Source organism: Pieris napi, chromosome 8, assembly GCF_905475465.1.
Source record: "Pieris napi chromosome 8, ilPieNapi1.2, whole genome shotgun sequence".
NCBI classification, from domain to species: Eukaryota; Metazoa; Arthropoda; class Insecta; order Lepidoptera; family Pieridae; genus Pieris; species Pieris napi.
Window position 1 is genome coordinate 9,814,922 of NC_062241.1, and position 21,430 is coordinate 9,836,351.

At 34.3% G+C, this 21,430-nt stretch overlaps 3 protein-coding genes across 4 annotated transcripts; all 3 read right to left on the reverse strand.

The window, feature by feature from the left end:
- Positions 1-284: 284 nt before the first annotated feature.
- On the reverse strand, positions 285-7,729 carry LOC125051969 (extensin-3-like). 2 transcript variants are annotated; one of them, XM_047652609.1, is made up of 3 exons: positions 7,631-7,729; positions 7,274-7,396; positions 285-1,964 (listed from the first exon to the last, which is right to left on the reverse strand). In XM_047652609.1, the coding sequence occupies exons 2-3, from the start codon at positions 7,286-7,288 to the stop codon at positions 735-737; spliced, it is 1,245 nt and encodes a 414-aa protein (XP_047508565.1). In that variant the 5' UTR covers positions 7,289-7,396; positions 7,631-7,729; the 3' UTR covers positions 285-734. The 2 variants fall into 2 exon arrangements, with proteins under 2 accessions (XP_047508565.1, XP_047508564.1); XM_047652608.1 differs by having other exon boundaries at positions 7,604-7,705.
- Positions 7,730-12,423: 4,694 nt separating this feature from the next.
- LOC125051782 lies at positions 12,424-13,635 on the reverse strand. Its single transcript, XM_047652339.1, has 2 exons — positions 13,476-13,635; positions 12,424-13,334 (listed from the first exon to the last, which is right to left on the reverse strand). The coding sequence occupies exons 1-2, from the start codon at positions 13,494-13,496 to the stop codon at positions 12,537-12,539; spliced, it is 819 nt and encodes a 272-aa protein (XP_047508295.1). The 5' UTR covers positions 13,497-13,635; the 3' UTR covers positions 12,424-12,536.
- A 5,059-nt stretch (positions 13,636-18,694) lies between these two features.
- On the reverse strand, positions 18,695-21,043 carry LOC125051963 (pro-resilin-like). The gene is made up of 2 exons (XM_047652598.1): positions 20,897-21,043; positions 18,695-20,470 (listed from the first exon to the last, which is right to left on the reverse strand). Exons 1-2 carry the CDS (start codon positions 20,906-20,908, stop codon positions 19,088-19,090), a joined length of 1,395 nt encoding a protein of 464 aa, XP_047508554.1. The 5' UTR covers positions 20,909-21,043; the 3' UTR covers positions 18,695-19,087.
- Between the last annotated feature and the right edge of the window lie 387 nt (positions 21,044-21,430).

A 21,430-nucleotide genomic window follows, 5' to 3' on the forward strand; every position in this document is an offset into this window, starting at 1 on the left:
TATAATTTAAGTAAAATAATTAGTATAATTAAGTCGAAGCGAACTTTCTTTTTTAAAAAATATTTGAAAGCGAAGTAAAACAACACTTTCTGCTATATTTTTATTAGTAACAAAATACTGACCAATGGAAAATTCTCTTTAACTAAAAGAGTGTTAAGAAATTTATACATTCATAAAAACTAAAATTAATAAATATTCTTTATTTTCGAACTATTAGCTAAAACACTGATCTTTGACATTACTCAACGGGAGACGAACATTAGTTAAAACATAAAACAATAAAATTGGTTTAACTTTTATGAATATAAGGATTACAATATAAATTACTACAAAACAACACTTAACCTATTACGAGTATTTACAATGACTGCCCGAATACATAAAGGTAATTCAAATACCTAATTACTTGTAAATTCTAAAAATAGACAAATTGAAAACCTACTCTTTCGGGTTTTAAAGTTCCTCAAAAAATTTACCCTATGTTTAATATACCTACTGATCGATATAAAATTAGAATAGCTCCATTATTTAATTTCCATTTATGTATTTGAACATAATAAAACTATGTTTAATAAATATACACAAACCATTTGGGATTACTTCGTTCTTCACACTTTACAATCGTTGTACTACAATTACTTTGAACATTTTGTTGCCATTATTCAGAAAAGTTTATCCGTTAATTCTATTTGGGTTTTTAAGCTTGACTTATTTACTAATCCTATAATTTATCATTACTTAGATTGTTTTGGAGCTCTTTTATGTTGGCCAAAAGTGACACCACCAGCTGCGGTGTGGTACATTTGATTGGGAAGAAAACCACGTTCATAATATCTTGGTGTGGGATAAACTTGGGGAAAACCCCGACCACTCGACAATGCCTCGTAAGTTGACAATGCGTTTTTGGTGTAACCTCTCTTCAAATACTCTAGTTGGACGCTTGATGGGATATAGGATTCCAATAAAGACGTCGGTCTCCTTTTAAATGGAACTCCATACGCCTCAGCGGGCTTAGGAGTGAAAGCGGTAGAAATCAGTGGCCCACTTGTTGCGTATATAGGTTTTGACAAGGGGCGGTATGTTGGCAAAGCCTTCGGTATATGTGATAAGTGTGGTGGCGATGGTTTCAATAATAATGGACTTGGATGAGGCAACTCAATAGATGTCCTATACTCATCCCTTACTGGAGCCCTTGAATTATAATATCTTGGATATTCTTGGTGAGGTACATACGGACCTTCTGCTTGTGATGAAAATCCTTGACCGTGATTTTGGTCAATGGAATTAGAATAATGATTTATCTGCTGATAATTTTTAAAAGGTGGCGCTACCAGTGCTGTCTGGTAATTAGCTATAGGACTTTGGTATGTTTGGTATGATTGTGGTGGGCTTGCACTAGGCTGCGGCGGTGGAAGTGTTGGCTGTGGATAACCGATGAATGCTACTGGAGTTGTGTACGGCTGAATGAACCTTGGAACTTGTGCATTCCCGGTCGGAGTAATAAAAGTTGGGACAATATAGTTCTGTTGTTGTTGCTGTTCGGGGCTAGTTGGGTAGCTGTTTTGAGGTCCAGAAGGAGCATATTGTGTGCCATGAGGTTGTACTTGTGGCATCTGCTCGTTGTAGTATTGTGGTACTATGTAGAGCATAGGCACATTAGATATATAGCCTACTGGTTGATGTTGATCATACTGAGGTTTCGATTGGGCTTCAGGTGATTCAGTAACAGCGTACTGTTGCACGTAACGCGGGTGCTGCGTTGTCGGCGAAGGTGCATCGTAGTACTGAATGAAATTATTTTTCAGATATCCCAAATCAGGTGCGGACACCGCACTGGGTCCTTGAGGACGTTCCTTTTCGTACTCCGTTTGCCTTTCACTTTTCAAATTATCCTCTTCGATATCTTCTAGTTCTATTTTCTTATCGGCTGTTGCGGCCGCTACAAGCAAAGCGACAGCGTATATCTGAAAGTAAAAGCGGAATTTTAGGATGTCCGGTTCTGGTCACTGCACTAATATACCGAAGGTGCGCCTATGCCCGTTGGAAACAGGTGAGCGGTAAAAAATGCACTTGCGAAACTGGTTTGTAGCGAAGGCATTCGTAAAAGGGATCGTAGCTTTTACTCTTATTTACGCGATTATCTAATTGCATTCCACATGATTCCACACGGAGATGTAATCTGCGGATTTAATGGCTACCCAAATTAACTTTTAGGTGATAGCTAACCGCTGGTTATGCAATAATTTACTACGTATAAGTACTTATAAAAATTGTTTACGAGGCAACGTACGATTAATACAACCAATAGGATTAAGGAACAAACATTTTTAGTTATATGTATTATAAATACTTAGTATTAACTTAAAATAATGTATTGCAATGTGAATTAAGAATTTAGTACAATTTTGTATTACAGTCAAAACCGGTTATAACGACATTGAAGGGACCGTATAGTTGCCGACGTTATATCCGATAGTCGTTATAAGCAATGTCATATATTATATACACACAAGTATAGTTTATATGTATGTACAATACATACAAGTTATATTATCATAGTTATCTATCTAGAATAGGTAGGTATGGGTTATAATATGGTATGTTAATATTATAATATGTAAACGAGTCAAAAAAGAAACAAAAATATTTATTACGAAATAATTAGGTACAAAAGTAATCAGTCATTTTGGTCTGTTTTTTTTTAGCCCAGTCTCAAATATTTTTTGCATTTTACGTTTCATACTCCTCAAGGTATGAGTATCACCAGTATCAAACTGTTCGTTAAAGGCAACAAATTTTTGTAAAATCGTTACAGCGTTAAGAGCCTCCGAAATCGTTGTTGGCTGAAACTGTTCGTTGGGAGAAAGTGCGTAGGTAAAAATATGCCTAAATATTCATTCAACGCCTCTAAATAAGATTTAAAATCGTTTGTATTGTTTTGTTTTGCTGAGACAAGAAGCGGTTGGTCGTTATAGCCGATGAATATCGATAAAATTTCGTCGTTGTAAGCGATATGTCGCTGTATCCGATGTTGTTATAAGCGGTTTGTTTACTGAATAGTTTACTAGGGATTCGGACGGGCCCGTACAATCTGGTTGTAATAACCGATAGGTCGTTGTAAGCGATGTCGTTATAAACGGTTTTGACTGTATTTATTATTATATTCCCCTTTCACAAGAAAGTATCTTAAAAACCCACGGCCAAGCATAAAACTAGTGCGTGACAACGGAAGCGATCGTGAGAATGTCTATACAATATATAATTAAGTGTTATTTGATCATTATTTAGATAAGAAGTAATCGAAATTCAATCCATCAAAGTTCACCTTTAACACTTTATATTGCGGCTACTTTAAATGATTACTTTTTTAAATTGACGTGGTAAAAAGGTGATCACTAAGTTACCGATTTGATACGATTATCTGAGACATAAATCTGTTACGAGGAGTAACAATTATATAGAATTATACCTCCTTATTCATAAAAACTAAATCAATCTGCACTCTTTTTACTTGAGCACTCTTTGGTCTCTTTTTGTCAAATTATGTTTACGCTGTGATGAAAAGAGAGAGGATTTACATTTAATTACAACGAACGCAACGACTAAGTGAGTTTTTTTAATACGGGGATAGACTTTACTCATAATCGTCCCTCGTAATTGTTTTTGTAATATATAAAGATATTGCATGTTTCGTAGATACTTGTATACAGTAGAACCTCGTTAAGTCGAACCTCGATAAGTCAAAAACCTCCAAATCTCGAAAAAATGTTTTGTTCCCTTCCCTTAAAACACCAAAACCTCCATTACTTGAAATCTTGACCCTCTGTTAATCGAAATAATCACCGAGTCCCTCCAAGCCATTTTGGTACATATTTTCACTCTATAACTCGAAAAATTAAATTTGACCTCTGTATCTCGAACATAGGAACGTTATATTTTACAACCTTTACAACTTGATCATTTGGAATTTATTATCTCTATTGTTCGAACAAAAATAAGTTACCGACTAAGAACTTGCCGACAATGTGAGTACACTATTGTTTCTTAGAAAACATTTTAGGAGTATAAAATAATAAATTTATGACTCATGGAAACACGTGTTTGCTTGCTTTGTGTCAGGTGTTCAATTTTGATTCCCTTTTCAAAATTTATAAGAATAAACCTCAAACTCTTTATGTCGAATCAAAATCCGCCTAAGTCGAAATCCTCCATAAGTTGAAAACTCTATAACTCGAATTTTTTGGTGTCTCCCTTGATATTCGACTTATAGAGGTTCTACTGTACTTTGTATGCTTGGTAGATAAAACATATATATTTTATCTACCATCTGCATCGGGTATTCTGATCTTATTTTATTAAAGGCAAGTTATTTCTGAGTCTTACAAGCCGACATATTTTTTTCGTCGGGGATGTAGTTAATAATTAAAAAGTAATGTTCACTCTAAGAGTGATGTTAAGAACTGTGACTTAATGCTAAGTGTGACTCCCATATGTAAAAAACGTATTGGATTTTGACATACGGAAGTTATTGTCCGTGGTATATTTCGTTTCTGAATCCTTAGTTCTCTCTGGCCGGAAAAAAAAGGAAAAAAAAATATTCGTGGAACTTGAATTTAGAACGTCATATAAGTATTATTCAAAATTAGTTAGCACAAGCATCATAGTTTTATAATACAGTAGAACCTCTATAAGTCGAATATCAAGGGAGACACCAAAAAATTCGAGTTATAGAGTTTTCAACTTATGGAGGATTTCGACTTAGGCGGATTTTGATTCGACATAAAGAGTTTGAGGTTTATTCTTATAAATTTTGAAAAGGGAATCAAAATTGAACACCTGACACAAAGCAAGCAAACACGTGTTTCCATGAGTCATAAATTTATTATTTTATACTCCTAAAATGTTTTCTAAGAAACAATAGTGTACTCACATTGTCGGCAAGTTCTTAGTCGGTAACTTATTTTTGTTCGAACAATAGAGATAATAAATTCCAAATGATCAAGTTGTAAAGGTTGTAAAATATAACGTTCCTATGTTCGAGATACAGAGGTCAAATTTAATTTTTCGAGTTATAGAGTGAAAATATGTACCAAAATGGCTTGGAGGGACTCGGTGATTATTTCGATTAACAGAGGGTCAAGATTTCAAGTAATGGAGGTTTTGGTGTTTTAAGGGAAGGGAACAAAACATTTTTTCGAGATTTGGAGGTTTTTGACTTATCGAGGTTCGACTTAACGAGGTTCTACTGTATTTTTTACTAAAACCTTAAAATACCTAATTTACCTTAATTTTGATAATTTTTTTAAAGAGAAAGGAAAGAAACTATTCTAAATATTTTACTGCCTTCGTGACAAGAGTCATTTGTAGAACAAACTAAATTATCATAACCACTTCCGTCTTTTTGTTGTCGTGAGATGAATATTTTATTTTTATAATTGAGTTGAATATGTAATTCATTTTTGGATTGGGTTGGGGAAAGGTAATATAATATATGCATTTTAATTATTAGTACTAAAATTTATTCACATTTTAGTACTAATAATTAAAATGAAATGATGGCATATTCGAACTTGAGGTAATTACAAAATATATTCATTTTAATTATCAATGTTTTTGATAACTTAAGATTACCTTTCTCTTTCATTTTATAACGTATAAGCTTCAATTAGTTACAAAATCCTCAAACAATAAATTTATATAAGAGATTATTTATTTTATATTACAAAATAAATTCATTTTAATTATCAATGTTTTTAATAACTTAAAATTACCTTTCTCCTTCATTTTATAACGTATAAGCTTCAATTAGTTACAAAATCCTCAAACAATAAAGTTATTCATTTGCAAATTGATTCAAGAGAGTGAATCCTTTAAACATTTTCTCACAGAAATGAAAACTCGCCGATGTAATTAAGTAATTTTATTACTTAATTACACCGGCGACCTTACCTTACCTGATTATATAACCTCACTTTTATTAGTCTAAATAAATAAGCGCAAAACACGAAGACGGCGGGACCAATTCAAGTATTTTTTTATTTATTCCTTAAACTCTGATGAAGGTTTTTATGGAGAAAAATATATAAAAAAATAACAATTTAAGTTCATTTAGTAGGTTTTATTCTCGAACAGTCTCTATGAGGTAGCATAGCAAAATGTTCCATATTTCGGTATGTAGCTACTAAAACGGGAGGCTAAGTAAAAAATCAAATTAATGCGAAATGAAGTTCGTAAGGGCAGTTTTTAATATATTATTTTTTAGACGCGGTCAATTTTATAAGTATACCCACAACCAAATCTACTAACTACTTATAGAACGAGAGATTTACGATCAATACGTAACTTGGAATCCAATATTAAAGATGCAAGTTACAATATAATTGCCGAATCGCGTAAAATTTAATAACGTTGCAAAATATTAACCGCACCTGATAACTGAGCCGTTTCGCCAGACATAATAGCATGTATTTTAAACTGGACCACACCATATGTGGTAATATTGCGAAACAGAATTTTGAACTTTTTGTTCGGTTCTATACGCATTTTGAACTCTTTCCCAACTCTATTCTATAATACTTATCAGTAAAGTTTGAAGAAAAGGAAATACTGCTTATTAAAAGAAAGTCGTATATTAAAGGGTTTTTCCTATTTTATTACTAAACATTTTAATTGACCATGCTATTATTATTTTAAAATTATATATTCAGGAAAAGTTTCGACTAATTAATATTTTCTACAGCTTTAAGGCTTATTACTCTAGTACTTACTTATGAAAACAAATGCAATCATGTTTGGCTAACAAATACTTAACTTGTGCTTCAGGCTACTTTTAATCTTATGGCTAAGTTAATTAATTAAGAAAAAGCTTGTTAATAAAATCCTCAGGAACTTCAAACCCATTAAAATAGTCTTAAAGCCTAACGTTTAACATTCGTTAAATAATCTAATATGCTAATTTTGTTTATCTGCGTGCGCACTGTAAAATAAGGTATTTGAGAACGCCCAACAAGGCAAAGCTTTCCGTATTTGGCACTTTTTATTGAAATTCTCGACAACAGTACTTATTTTCTGGAATATTCGTAATGCATTCACAGAAGGTTTCTGTTTTCAAATGTTGCGAAATAGAAACAGGTTTAATTCACGTATGATATTATTTATTTAACGTGATATAAAACTTTGCATGAAATATTTAAAAATAAACAACTATTAACTGTCGTATAAATATATATAAATATCAATGACACTTAAATATAAAATTTAATTCAAAACTAACCTTGAACAAAAGCATTTTTCAGTTTCTTCCGTTCGTAACTTCACAGTGCACCTTACAAACGCCGGATTGGCATTGTCACGATCTCTAGTGCGCACGCGCAGTGTCCATGTCCACCGTCGAATCCTATAATTGAAACAAACCAATGGTTAACTCTTTTACTCTCTCCTAATCATTGCATCGAAGTAGGGCGATTTTATTTTTGATTTTAAAAAGTTCAATTAATTTCAGTTCATTGAATAGGTTATAACATGTAGGTATTAAATCAGTTAACATAATTGATTGTAACTAATCGATTACATAATACAACACTTTATAATAAAAAATATTTACTTGCAAAAAACAGGCAAAACGTACAACCTTCTCTCCGTTTGGTACCTAAATGGTTGCCGTATCATGTGGTAGTTTGTTAAATACAACTAGTCTACATATCCACGAAAGGCGTAGCGTCATACAATACGCACTTACGGAGAGCGAAAGCAAATATCGGATTAATTTAGTAATATGATACTAATAGGAAAAAGATAGGGCTAAAAACTTTATCGTGATTGAAATATAAACATTGTTCATTTTATGCATCCGTATTCTAATGCCATGTTCCTACCAACGCAAGTTCACACAATTGAATAATTAATAAAATCTATTGGAGCTTCTGGGTCCTTTAAATCAAGTATGTATACGATAAAGGTTCTTTCGTGAAGATCAAACCCAAGACGTCATCAAGTGCTTTTGCTAGGCACTGACCTTTTAGCTTGATATTGCAAAAATAAATAGTACTTAATTTACTTTTTAATGGCGACATAATTTTTTTTTAATAATATCATAAATAACGATTATTTTCATTTTAAAAGTACATGTGCGTTAACGTTGGATAAATAATTAATAATTTTGAAATAGTGTAGATTTATACAAAATATAAAAGAAATTATATTAAAGCAATTTCTAAGATCATTACACGCCTTAAAATCAAAACATTGAAAAATATAAAATTAAATTGATATCAAACTGTAGACACAATAATCTAAAAAATAATTATCATGCACTTAAGTCTTTATGTAACCATTGTGCTTTGAAATGATTCCAAAAGCTCATCACCAATAAGTGTTATTATTTGCTCAATTTTTGTCAGTTGAATTGCAGGTTACTCGACACCATTTACCGTTATTAGATCAAGTGATTTCGAAATTCTATACAGAGATGGTATTGTGTTTTGACAAGTCGGATAATTATTAATATTTGCTAGCTTTTTTACCACTGTGGCTTAGTGGTTAGTGCACATAAAGTATAACATTGATTGCCGGATCATTTTGAAATATCTCCCATGCCACGTTGAGATCACCAAACTTCAGATAGTATTTAGTAATTGTAGTGTTTTCTTAAATCTAAAGACTTGAACTTCTGCTATTTTCACTGCTGAGCTTCAACTGGTTGAATATTGGTAAAGTGTAGATTGTAACTAGTGTTTTTATTTTTTACTTAGTTTAGCTATTAACGTACTACATCTACTTCCTATTTTAATGTTTGTTTTTGTTTATATTGTATAATGTAAAAATTGCTATTGTGCTTACTAGTCTGTATTTTTTTCTATCTTTCAATTTAGTCTATGGTCAAATCAATGTTTGCTTATTTCGGTATCGCATTTGTCAGTTACCGGCATTTAACAATAAATGCATTGTCTCACTTTATTTGTTCAATAAATAACGAAGGCGATCACCGAAATCGCGAACTGTCCGCAAATGGGCAGTTCGGAACTTTACCTATCTACTATTTTAGAAAATTCTCTGTCGATTGGACCATATTGTGGCTGCGTGAATAAATTATATCACAGGATAACGACTCCGCCCTAACATAGTACTTATAGCTGACCGCGTCACTTTCTACGCCAACTAAGTGGATTGCCCGATATTCTATACGATCTCACTTTCCATTGAATATCCCTTACATTATACATTCATCTAAATGAAACACAAACTTTTTGTGGTTCTCTATAATTTAAACTGAGTGCCGTAAAAGCTTTTTTGTGGTACATTATTTCGAGTAATGTATGCCGTTTTGGTAATTTAAAGAGTAAGAGGTGATTTTACACAATCCATACTTTGCAATTGAATTTCACATAAGCGCCTCAGCCATTTTCGATGATTTTGAGTAGACATCAGATAGTGGACCTTACATATGGCGCTGAATATTTGATACCCCATCCAAAGGAATTTTTAAATTCTGTATTGACGTATATAACCAACTGGAAACAATAATTGTTTTCCCGTGAATCAAATAATTCAATCTGGCCATGTATGTTATAGTGATTAGATGGTCAAAAACAGGTGCCGCAATAATAAATATAATCATCTTTATTATATATATTAAGTTAAATTTTATTAGTCTAAATTGCATAGAATTTCGTTTACTATCTTGCTGTAACCTATGACATCCCATAAAGGTCAAGACTAAAAGGTTAATGGACAATAGATTTAAACTAAGTCATAGATAATAAGCAGTTAGGCGACGGCTTGTCACTTATCAATTAAATTGGCAAATCATTTTAAGAGAAACCCTCTTAGTCCAAGAAATTCCAACAATTTTCAGTTTAAAACTGAAAATTGTTGCAATTGAACAAAACAGTTCGAAAATCTGTTTAAAATAGGCGAAAGATCATAAAAGCAGACCAGGCCCTAACCCCACAAACTTGGGATTTAGCTTGTATTGAACACCCCTACATGTTCCATAAATATAATCGCGTCCTCTATGTGCAGCAAATGTAACATTTCAATGGACTAAACTTAAATAATCCTCGATGATGCTTGGCTTTATAGAAAAATGGAAAATTCAACATTTTGTATTGACGACAAATTATTTTTATTCGTAAAATTTGTCTTTTATATTACTAAAATAAGCCTGGCCTATAGATAAATATAGGCCGGTAACGCACCCACTAAAATGGGTTGGCTGCTATTATAAAAATTAAAAATAAACACACCAGTATGCAAGGAATATGTAAGCTAATTTAGATTAAAATAAATTTGCTATATTTCCTATTGGAAGTTACCTATTGGCTCTACGTTTCCTTAAATTAGCCGTAACTAATCTAGAATAAAGTTCCGTAATGTATTTATTTTTTTCTTTAGATAATAATTATTATTATACTAGCATTAAACATAAACTTAATACTTACTTGACGATTCAATGTAGTTCTTCTTTTCGTTTTATATGGTGAACATAAATTGTAATCAAAACATCGCATAATCATTTTGTAGTTACATCACATACACGGTCAAACAGAGCAACGATGTACTAAAAATGTAAAGTGCAGTCACCGATTAATTTCTTTAACTGGGCCCTGCCTACTGCGAGTCACGATATTTCATATAAAACTTTATACATTAATCACAACCTACTACTTAATTAAGATTGTAGGCAGATGAGCGATTGGTTGAAACACAGGATGTTTGTCAATATTTATGGGAATTTGATTGACCCAGAAGTGCTTCATGGTGCATTGTAAAGGATTTCCTTTGAATGATTGGCTAATTATTAGATAATAGTGCCTGGGTGAAGCTTTCGTGTAAAGAAAGTCTCGGATTCGCCGTATATATGTACCTACTTAATACAGCGTAAATCATTTTGTATATTTTGTTATCATATTTTAATTTTGTAGACCTCAATTACAGAAGTATAGTTATTCATTATAAGTTAAATATATTAAAAACTAGCTGCAAACTCACGTTAGGTTAGGTTTATTCAGTTAAATCTAGATCGGTTGATCAATTGACTACCCAATAAAAAAGACATTTTTCGAGTCAAACCTGTTTTCTGTTATAACGACATCGAAGGGACTTCTCATATTTGGTCGTAATAACCGATAGTCGTAAAGGCCCAATACAATAGAATTCTGCCGGGACCTTTGATTTTGGTCAGTATAACCGATATGTTGTTCTAAACGATGTCGTCGTAAACGGTTTTGACTGTAGTAGGAAGAATGATAACCTCCTAAAAGAAAGTCTAAAACCACAAATGATATATTTTCTATTGTAATTTTTTGATAACATCATCTATATAACGATTGCGCATTTAAAGAATGATACAAATAATACGCAAGCAATTAGTGGCTCGCGCAAACCCTTTCACTGCTCGATAACCACGTGTTGACGTTACGACATAACTTTTTTCACACGTCCATTATATAAATTATAACAATCATATATATTCTTGTCAAAATATATCTTTTTTATTGCTGCTTTACATATGAAAATGTTCGTCTATTTTATACGCATATACTGGGTTTTTAGTCATTAATAATAATCTTAGCTTAACTCAATCGCTAAAAAACAGCTTTTTTATGTTACAGGAAGCAGACGGGTAGGAGGCTCACCTAATATTAAGTGATACCGCCGCCCATGGACACTCTCACTGCCAGAAGTCTCGCAAGCGCGCTGCCGGCCTTTTAAGAATTGGTACGCTTTTTTCTTAAAGGACCCTATTTCGAAATGGTTCGGAAATACTTCAGTGGGCAGCTGGTTCCATATTAGCGGTGGTGCGCGGTAAAAACTACCTTAAAAAAGGTCAGTTGTGGAACGACGGACTTCAAGGTGACACGGATGGTATTTTGTATTCTCCCTTGACGTCCGATGATTAAACTCATCAGCAGGTATTAGTCCGAACAACTGCTGTTTACAAATAAAAATCTCCGTTTTAAACCTTTACTAGTCAGGCTTAAAATAAGTTATTGATCTGAACCAACGACGACTATGACGATCTTATTTTAATGATGCAATTTTATATTTAAATTACGCAATAATTCATGTTAGTCAATATTTACAACTAGATCCAAGCAAAAGATCCAATTAGCTTTTAAATTCCATTGGACTAGTGAATGGGCAATGGGCATTCTTAACCTCAATTTTTAATCGTCTTGTAAATTTAATACAACATCTTTACCATGTTGATGATTGTATTTCATAAAATACTATTCATTCATTTGGGTGTTAACATTTAATTACTGTATACTTAACATTTGCAAATGTGGCTTTCCTTCTTAATTGTTGTTAATAACAATTCATAAAACTTTATTAACGAAAACAAGTACGGTTATTATTTTAATTGCGGCATATCACTTCTTTGACAATCTTTATGGTAAATTATTAAAATAAAAAAATAACTAAGGGTCAACAAAATATTTATTAATAAATAACAACTTGTTAGAACTTAAATTAACATGCATTAATAAATAGTACTGATTAACAATCTTCCATTAAGTGAAATTAAGCTTTTATTATATTTTGGTATATGTATTGCGAGTATTATAAGAGTTTTTAAATACATTATTGGAGTCAGAAGCAATATAATCGGTTTGGACGTCACTGTCTTCTTTAGGCGCAGCGGATTGATGTGAATTCAATTTTTCGTACTCATTCGGCGAACCGCCCGTTGCTGGCTGAGTGGAATAATTTGGTTTCGCTTGGGGCTGGTAAAAGACTCCATGAGATGGACTTGTCAATCCCAGATTATTATATTGGCCGATTTGAGGAAAGACTAACATAGACGGATGACCTAAAAACGGGTTCCCAAATGAAGGCAACGGATATTGAGGAAAGTTGAAGTGACCGTGTGGAGAGTTAAAGATCGGGGCATGCGGAGAGATGTGATTTGAGGGATTTGCGAGCATTGCTTGAGGATATTGCAGAATTGGTTGAGCGGGATAAGGGGTAGGTTGGAGGACAGTTACTATATTACCCGGCTTTTGTTGAACGATATATTTCTGTTGATAACCACCATTTGGTACGAAGTTTATAGGCACGAATTGTGATGTCTGTGGAACAGTTGCTTGATGCGGTTGAGAGGCCTCGGAATTAGTGTAATACTGACTTGGCTGATTAGGATAGAATGTGTTGGAAGCTTGGTTTTGATATGCTGGTTGAGGGTTTTGGGGATAAATGCTATACGTGTATTCGGGCTTTTGCGCTCCCGTTGGAATAGAATTTAGGACGTTCGCTTTACCAGCGCCTCTCTTCTTTTGCTCTGCGTCTTCGACCTCGTTAGCCAATACCAGCGCAGCGAAAGCGATGCAGATCTGAAATAAAATGATTCGTCATAACACTTCAAAAGGTACATTTAAGTCGATCAATCAGCCCCTTGTTACATCGTTCGTTAGTTGCGAGGCCGTTCACAAATCATTTTGCAACGGGTGATGCTAATGAAACGAAGTACTTACGAAAATTTCCCTTCTCGCCATGATTAATTTTTCTTTGAAAACCAATTTACATTGAAGGAAAGTGTCCTATCCAATGGTGCTCGGAAAAGTGTAAGCAAATATCAAGTTCACGCATTTATATGAGCGGTTAGGTACAAGTTATGTATTAAGGGGCAGTACTGGAGGAAGTGACCGCTCATAGGTCTTTGTCCTGCTCCGTAAGATCCAGTTCTAGCCACTTCCTGAACCGTACGGAAACGATCAATACGTCCAAGAGTTACGAGTCACAACATATTTTTCAATACTCGTAAGTTACGTCGCTGTGAATATTACAAATAATTACAGTTTAGTCTAATATTAGCTTGCAGTTGGTATTTACCAAGTATTAAATAAGCTTCCCATGTATTTGCTTACACAGTAGAGGATCTTTATACTTATCTATTGCATCGTTAATTTCGCAGGACAATTAAAAAAGAGAAAATAATTACGGGAATTTCATTAAGAGCATATTGCTTTTAACACTACAGGCATTTTCAGTTAGCTCATAAATGTAGAATGTCTTCATTGTAAATGGATTAGAACAGCTGATGTTGGGTTTGAACCCTAGAAATCCTCCCAATCGATATTCGATATATCAGATATTTTAAATCACACGGTCTAACAGGACCATGAATATTCACTAGTCTTAATTCAAATTAGTATATAAACGCTATATCGCGTTCAGCAATTAGGTGAGATTAGAAATCGCGTTGGAATACTTTACTGATTTTATGACGTATCCTAACATATCCTATTAGTACATAGTATTATGAATTTAATTTGTTTTAAATGTACATGATAGTTCTTATATGTCAGGAAGCTATAAAAGTGTCTGAGAATGGCGAAAACGTGAGATTCCACGCCGCCTCGATCTTAGATGTGCGTTCATTGAATGTGCGAAGTGTTCATTAATACAGAACTACTAATTTTGTGGTTAATAATTAGTTCTAATTCAAAAGTATTTTTATGAAACAAATACAGTATTATCTGTGTTAATGATTAAATTGATTATACTTTATGAAATTAGACAAAATATGAAGAAAATCAAAAAATACGAATGAACCAATATTGCTAATCATATTACGATATAAACTTTGTGAGTTTAAAAAAATCTATAAACCAAGTATTGGATCTTAAATTACACATCCAAGAAAATCGTAAAATGGCACAGAATATTATAAAAATAAAATTTAAGTATTTATTTCGTACTTCTACAGCTAACTTAAATTATTTATAACAAAAACAATTAACAAAAAGGTTCAAACATTTACGAAAAATTAATACATATAACTAATCTTTCGTTAAATGTATTAATTTGGCTGTGTTGTGTGATGGCGTGAAAGTGAGTGTATGTACGTAAGGGTGTGTATGTGGGGTGTGTATGTGGGGTGTGCTCATGATGCAGGTGATTTAGCGCTATGGATATTCTTAATACTCCTTTTAAGCTTTATCTTTTCCGCGATAGCTTAACAAGGCGAAGCTTAAATTTAATAAAGGCGTTGTCCGGGCCGCTCCATATAAAACTGAGTTTTGCATAATTGGTGGGCGAGGAACGTAAAACAATTACGAGTCTGGTAGAATCATGGAAGTGAAATATTTCTAGTAGTAAACTTACAAATAATTTCATCTGAGATGACGTCATGATCACGAACAGAAATACAGAAATCTGAAACCCAGACAAAAAAACTGTAGCGCCATTGGTTTTTTTTACAAACTTTCATTTTCATTAGATTCGTATTTAAGTATACAACGTGTAAGTTATAATCGCGCCATCTTTGACCTGACAACTGTAACTTTATGTTTGTTAATAAGATATGTCGATAATAGTACTGATAATATACGATAGATGAAGTATTTATAAAAAATATTTTATATACAGAACTCAATATTATTTTAGTATAATGATTACTTAAGTTTATTAGTAAAACCTTTATAGATGATAGATGTATCTTTTACCTTCACTAATGTCAAAGTGTATTAAAAATACGATACTTTCAAATTAAAGTAAAATTATTTATTCAGTATATACTATTTTCCTTCGACTATGAATATAACTTTTCTTCCTACTTCCTGGTTAAATATTACCAATTTCATGTTATTTCATTCATAAAACCCCTAATGAAGAGTGCTGGATATGCGACAGAACTCTTACACGTCTAATGAGTACTCTTAAGCATAGTATATTCGACCTAGCATTTGGAAAACTCATATAGATATGCTCGTTTTAAAAAATTGCAGCTTGCGCCCCAGGACCGAACAGCCACCGATCAACTCTCCTCTTCCACAGAGGAAGTTTCTACTTTTTACATTTATTTGAAATGCTTCGCCGTATCCTTTGCGACCTGTATGCCGTAACAAAGCAATTAGGTTCTAGTTTTTATGTAGATATGTACTATAATTCGCATTCAAAATAGCATGCAATACTTGGTCTTAACTCTTAGTATCCAAGCTTCTTTGCAGAAACACGAAACTTGAATGCAATACTATTTGTTAAACTACCCGTCTTAATGTACGGCTGTGAGACTTGAACGCGAACTGTGAAAGAAAATCAGAAGCTACTTGTGGCGAAACACAAAATATTGCGTAAAAACCTGGGGACGACAAGGAGGGAGGACGGGTCATAGAGAATCCGAAATAGATAAGTTGGTAGCCCAGCCCAACATCATAGGCGAATACAAGGCTGGCAATCGACTAATGGCTGGGCCACCTTGGACGCATCGGCCAAGTTCAGGCGTTGAAGGAGGTGTACCTAGTACCGCTGGATCGACAGAGTGGAGGAGGACCTTTTACAGCTGAAAGCCATCATTTGGCGTGAGGCTGTGCCACAGCGGGCGCTGGCAGATTCTCATGTCTGGTACATTTAGGTCGCAGAGCCAGCGGACTGAGTGAGTAAGTATGTCATACATGAAGTCTGTAAAACTGACGTAAGTCACGTTAATTCCTAATCTGTCCTCCACATCGTACCTGCAAGTAGTGTATAGTCTTGCTGGTCGTTCCGTTGCAGTAGTACGTTGCATTATCTTTACACTTAAAATCTAAGCAATTAGTGCACCAAGCCCCGTTGATAGTTAAGTCCCTTGATGCCGTGCTGTTGAACAAAAACCGAACCATTGAGTCACGAACGCTAGTTGCACTAAGCTACTCTGATGATGGAGCTTGAGAGGTTGCTCAAAATTGTGTGATGATTGTTAAGGCATTGTTAAATTTAGGGTAAAACAGTGCAATGTGAATTATTTAGTTCGTTTAGTTACAAATGATTTTTGATGTTGCGTGTCTTCGGTCTATAAATTAACATTACACTTACAATGTTTTAATTTGAATAGTTTAATAATTTACCCGAAATATATGTAGATACTTTTTGGTCCAACCAAAGACAAATAAACTAATAACTGGATCTTTGATTTATTAATGCACTCTTCTTATTTAAAACTCTTCTTTTGGCAATCTTCCACAAATGTCCAATTTTTAAAGCCAAGTTCCAAGCGACCTTGTTGAAATAATTTGATTCGATTTTCTGCTTAATATTCTACCATGTGATTTCAGGTAGATTCACCTTAGGAAGAAATAAAGATAATAATTATAAATATTAATAGCACTACTTAATATTACTACTCCGATTTCAGTAGAATACTACTGGCTCGGTTTAATTCCGGGCACAATCATTGTATTTATGATTACTTACATTAAAAAAATTTATATCCATAAACCTTCGGCGTTACATAATACCAAAGAACTATATAAAAACGTAACTACGGTATGTCTTCACTTGTTCTTTTAAACACGATGTAATATCTTTATTGAGTAGATGCCCTACATCGATACAAACAAAATAAGAGTCCACCATTTACCGTAAGAAGTTTAACGATAGATTATCAGAAATGAAACAATATATATATATACTAGCAGACCGGCCAAGCGTTGCTGTGGCTAAGGTTTTTGTTTTATTACATTGTAGTAAACTATTCAAGGGAAACGGTAGGAGAACACCAGTCATGGGGACCACCATGCTTTTTTGGTGGTAATGCTAAAATTGTAGCTTATATTAAACTTACAACACAGCACAATCTGTTAGAATTGTGACTATCAAACAATAAACAAATATTTTGCAATAAAATAATATTGCGGATATAAATTGAGATTAAGCTATCCTATCTTTTAAGTTAGATCAAACTGCACACAGTGTGCAAATTTGATTGAAATCGGTTCAGTAGTTTAGGAGTCCATTGCGGACAAACAACGTGACGCGTAATTTATATATATTAAGATATATATATGGCTATTTACTTTAAGTAATATAAATCACTACCAATCGAAATATAAAACAAGATCTCTTACATAAGTGAGATGGGAATTCGGAAGTGAACGCAGTTTGCCACTGCAAGCGCCAAATATTACTTAGAGCGTGAAAGAACATCATTGTTTGTGTATTTACAATCTTACATAGCTATTTACATAATGTATTTGCTAATACAGTTGATAATTTTTAACGGTAGGAAAATTTTTATTTGTTCTTTTAGTATAAGAAAAGTCCGCGATGATGAGTTGGGTAGATGATAATAACATAATATTTCTTCTTTATTCTAAGAAGGTTCTTACGAAAATATAAATTTAGTACCTTTAAGACTTAATTTATTGTCAAAATAGTCGTTTAATCTTACTTGACGTTATTATTGTTTTAAAGCTATTGAATTTGACATTGATTTACTTTTGAAGTTACATAAGATCTTGAATTAATAAAGCAATTAAATATTCGAGACAGTATAGAATCTTGGCAACTACTCAAAGATAATGTGCAGTTTCAATTTCCCTACTTTCCTATAAGTGAAACTAGCCACGTGTCGATTATTCAAGCAACAATATCACCTTTCCCATCTACGCGCCTACTTTGTAATATAATCTAATCGCTGTAGCTCAGTTCCATTGGACATAATATCGCGGGGTCAAAACCCCGGAAAAACACAGAGCTCTATAGAAGGAGACTCCTTTTGTTGATTGAGCTTTGGTTCAGTGTTTACAAAAGAACGTACCCGTTAAAATATTGATAAAACAAAAAAGTTGTTCTTTGGGCAAGTTCTTTAGCGTAGCGTTTACTAAAGCAAGTAGCGTTTACATGTTTCAACTAAAGTACTATCCTAAAGCACTCTCCTAAACACTAATGATAATGTAAATCGGCCTGTAAAGATAGTGGGAATAAAATACAGTTTTTCAACAATGGTTTTTATTTAACAATCAACAATTTTATAATAGCTATTATTAATAAATAGTCTACCTTATCGTATACATTTTTATTTACAGATATTCGCTGCGCATTCACACTACGCTACACTGTTCCGCTGATAGTTAGCGTATATAGCAACATATATTGTGTAATTTGTAATATTATAGTTGATTTACAAAAGTATCTTCAATAGAAAGCAATTTGATCAGCTCGACGGCAACAATTGAAGCGTTCATCTGATAAATTAGCGGAACATACGCAAATAAACAACACCTACAGCAACTTAACGCTTTCGTTCACTCACGTTTTCGTAAACATACATAATCCACACGTAATCAAGCCTCTATTTACAGCAATCAATCTTTCTACGATTACCTTAATGAATACGGGGTTTTAGTTCTTCGCTGTATTTGATCGTGTTGTAATTCGTTTCGCTGTAAGCGCCATGAGAGTCCTTTGGTGGTAAATAGCGTGTGCTCTGTCCACCAAAGCTGTATTTTGGCCCAGATGAGTAAGAATTCAATGAACTATGACCAGAACTTGGGCTTTTGTATGAAACGCTTCCGGCTCCAAAGCTAGCTCCAGGACTATGCTTTGATGAAGTTACATAGTATTGAGGGGTTTGCGATAAAGCGCTATGGCCATTACTGGGGCTGTAAGCAGATGAAGGGAAACTATGAGCACCGTGGCCCAATTGACCGCTAGCCGAGAAAGTTGATGCAATTGACCCTAAGGAACCTACGCCATCGGCAGATTTAGAAGGTAAATACGTTTGCGAGATATATTTAGGTGAACCACCGCTGAATCCAGCCAATGAACCAAATCCTTGACCATGACCACCAGCCCCTAAGGATAAACCACCAGCATGATAATTACCAAAAGACGGTGCAGCATACGATCCGGATAAGGAATGACCTCCCTCACTCTGAACTGAACCCAGGAATGCAGAGGGTTTAAAAGATGATTTCCCTGGAGCAGCATAATTTCCAGCGTAAGCGTTTAGTGACCCACCGAAGGATTGTCCTGAATTACCTAACGAATAACCGGACAGTGACTGAGCGGGCTCTCCGTAAGAGATAGACGCTCCTTCATTGATAGAATGACCGCCGCTTTGAGATGCGTAATTTTGTGCTTGATTGCCTTGATCCGGAGAGAATAGAACTGGTCCTGTCGAACTGTAAGAACCTAATCCCTTAGTGCCAGCAGCATATGATGGGACTACGGGTTGAGCTGCTTCTCCTAAAGTATATTGTTGCGAGTTTGGTGAGCTATAAGCGAATTGAGGAACAGCAATCTCTTGCCCTCCATGTGCGTTCTGAACGCCAAACTGATACACTCCTTGATTACCGGGCGACAGTGTGAGCGCTCCAGAGTTTAATCCTTGGGAAAGTTGGCTCATGAGCTGCGAGAGATCGTTGGAAACAAGACCGGGGTGAGATGATTGTAGTGTAATTGGGGCCAGTTGAAAAGCACCGTGACCGCTTGCTGGTGACCCTTCTTGAGATGGTACTTGGTAGGCAGCACCAGATATTTGATTTGCAAAACTGTAAGAGGGCTTGCCACCTCCTACACTATAACCAGCGCCGATGCTGATAGCTGAGCTTGCATCTTCGTGTCCTTGTGCAGGCGACTGGAAGTTGTATGCCTGGTTTGAGTGGCCTGATGATCCATAGCCAATCGCAGCCTCTCTCTTATCCTTAGGCTCGTCAACTTTCGCTTTTATAGCCCATGTCGTTGATATACATAATATGAATGCGACCTGCGAACAGAAAAATGTATGTTAAATTTCAGCCCAACATCGCTGACATTGTACTTAGTTTCACTTTCGATAATGCTAATAAGTAAAATGGCGGGAATCCCAAACAGGTTTGCCTACTTCACATAAAAATAACCCGCATCGTAGTAATCAAGATTATAGCTGCTATTATAAATTTCATTTCACTTTTACAACTTTTACTTTGAAATAAATCTATGCAGGTGCAATCGATATGCTTATTTGCGACCATTGGTTACAGTTAATATATGTAAAGCTATCATTAACAAAGACCTGTTATAAATAAAGTATTTTTAGCCAATTTAAAGGCCAAAGAAATAACATCTTTAGATATTTTGTACGTTTTATTTTAATCCACAAATTGATAATCCAGTCCACTTTTAAACTATCCATCACAAAGCTCACACTCACCGTGAATTTCATATTGAATGCTTATTAGAACGCGCAACACGTTATATCTAAACCACTATACTAGTATTAATCTAACACTAACACAAACTAACACGGCTGTCTGCCACAGCCGCCGAATTTGTAATGTAGTGTCGTAGGAATTTCACCGAATTTATAAGAGAGCGAGCGGCTCGCACCCGATGAGCCCGACGGAGGGTAAAAGTATCGGAGGACCCTTTCACTGAACTGCCTGAAAGAATGGGAGCATCGGGCTTCCGAGCCCAACAATGAGGTAATCGCAGCGGAAGCATTACGTCATATACACGCTTTGATGCATTTATTGGTATGCGACAATCTAAGTTAACTTGTATTAGAAGAAGCGGCTTTAACTACAAAGTAAGTACAATTAAATTTACGAAAAACATTTATATAAAAAACAAAACACAAATAAAAATAAATATTTGCTGAATGTCTTAAATACGTCAATATCACTTTTCTTTGAACACTCATGTGTGGAATTAGCAAGATGCACTTTCATTTGACTATATTGACTTC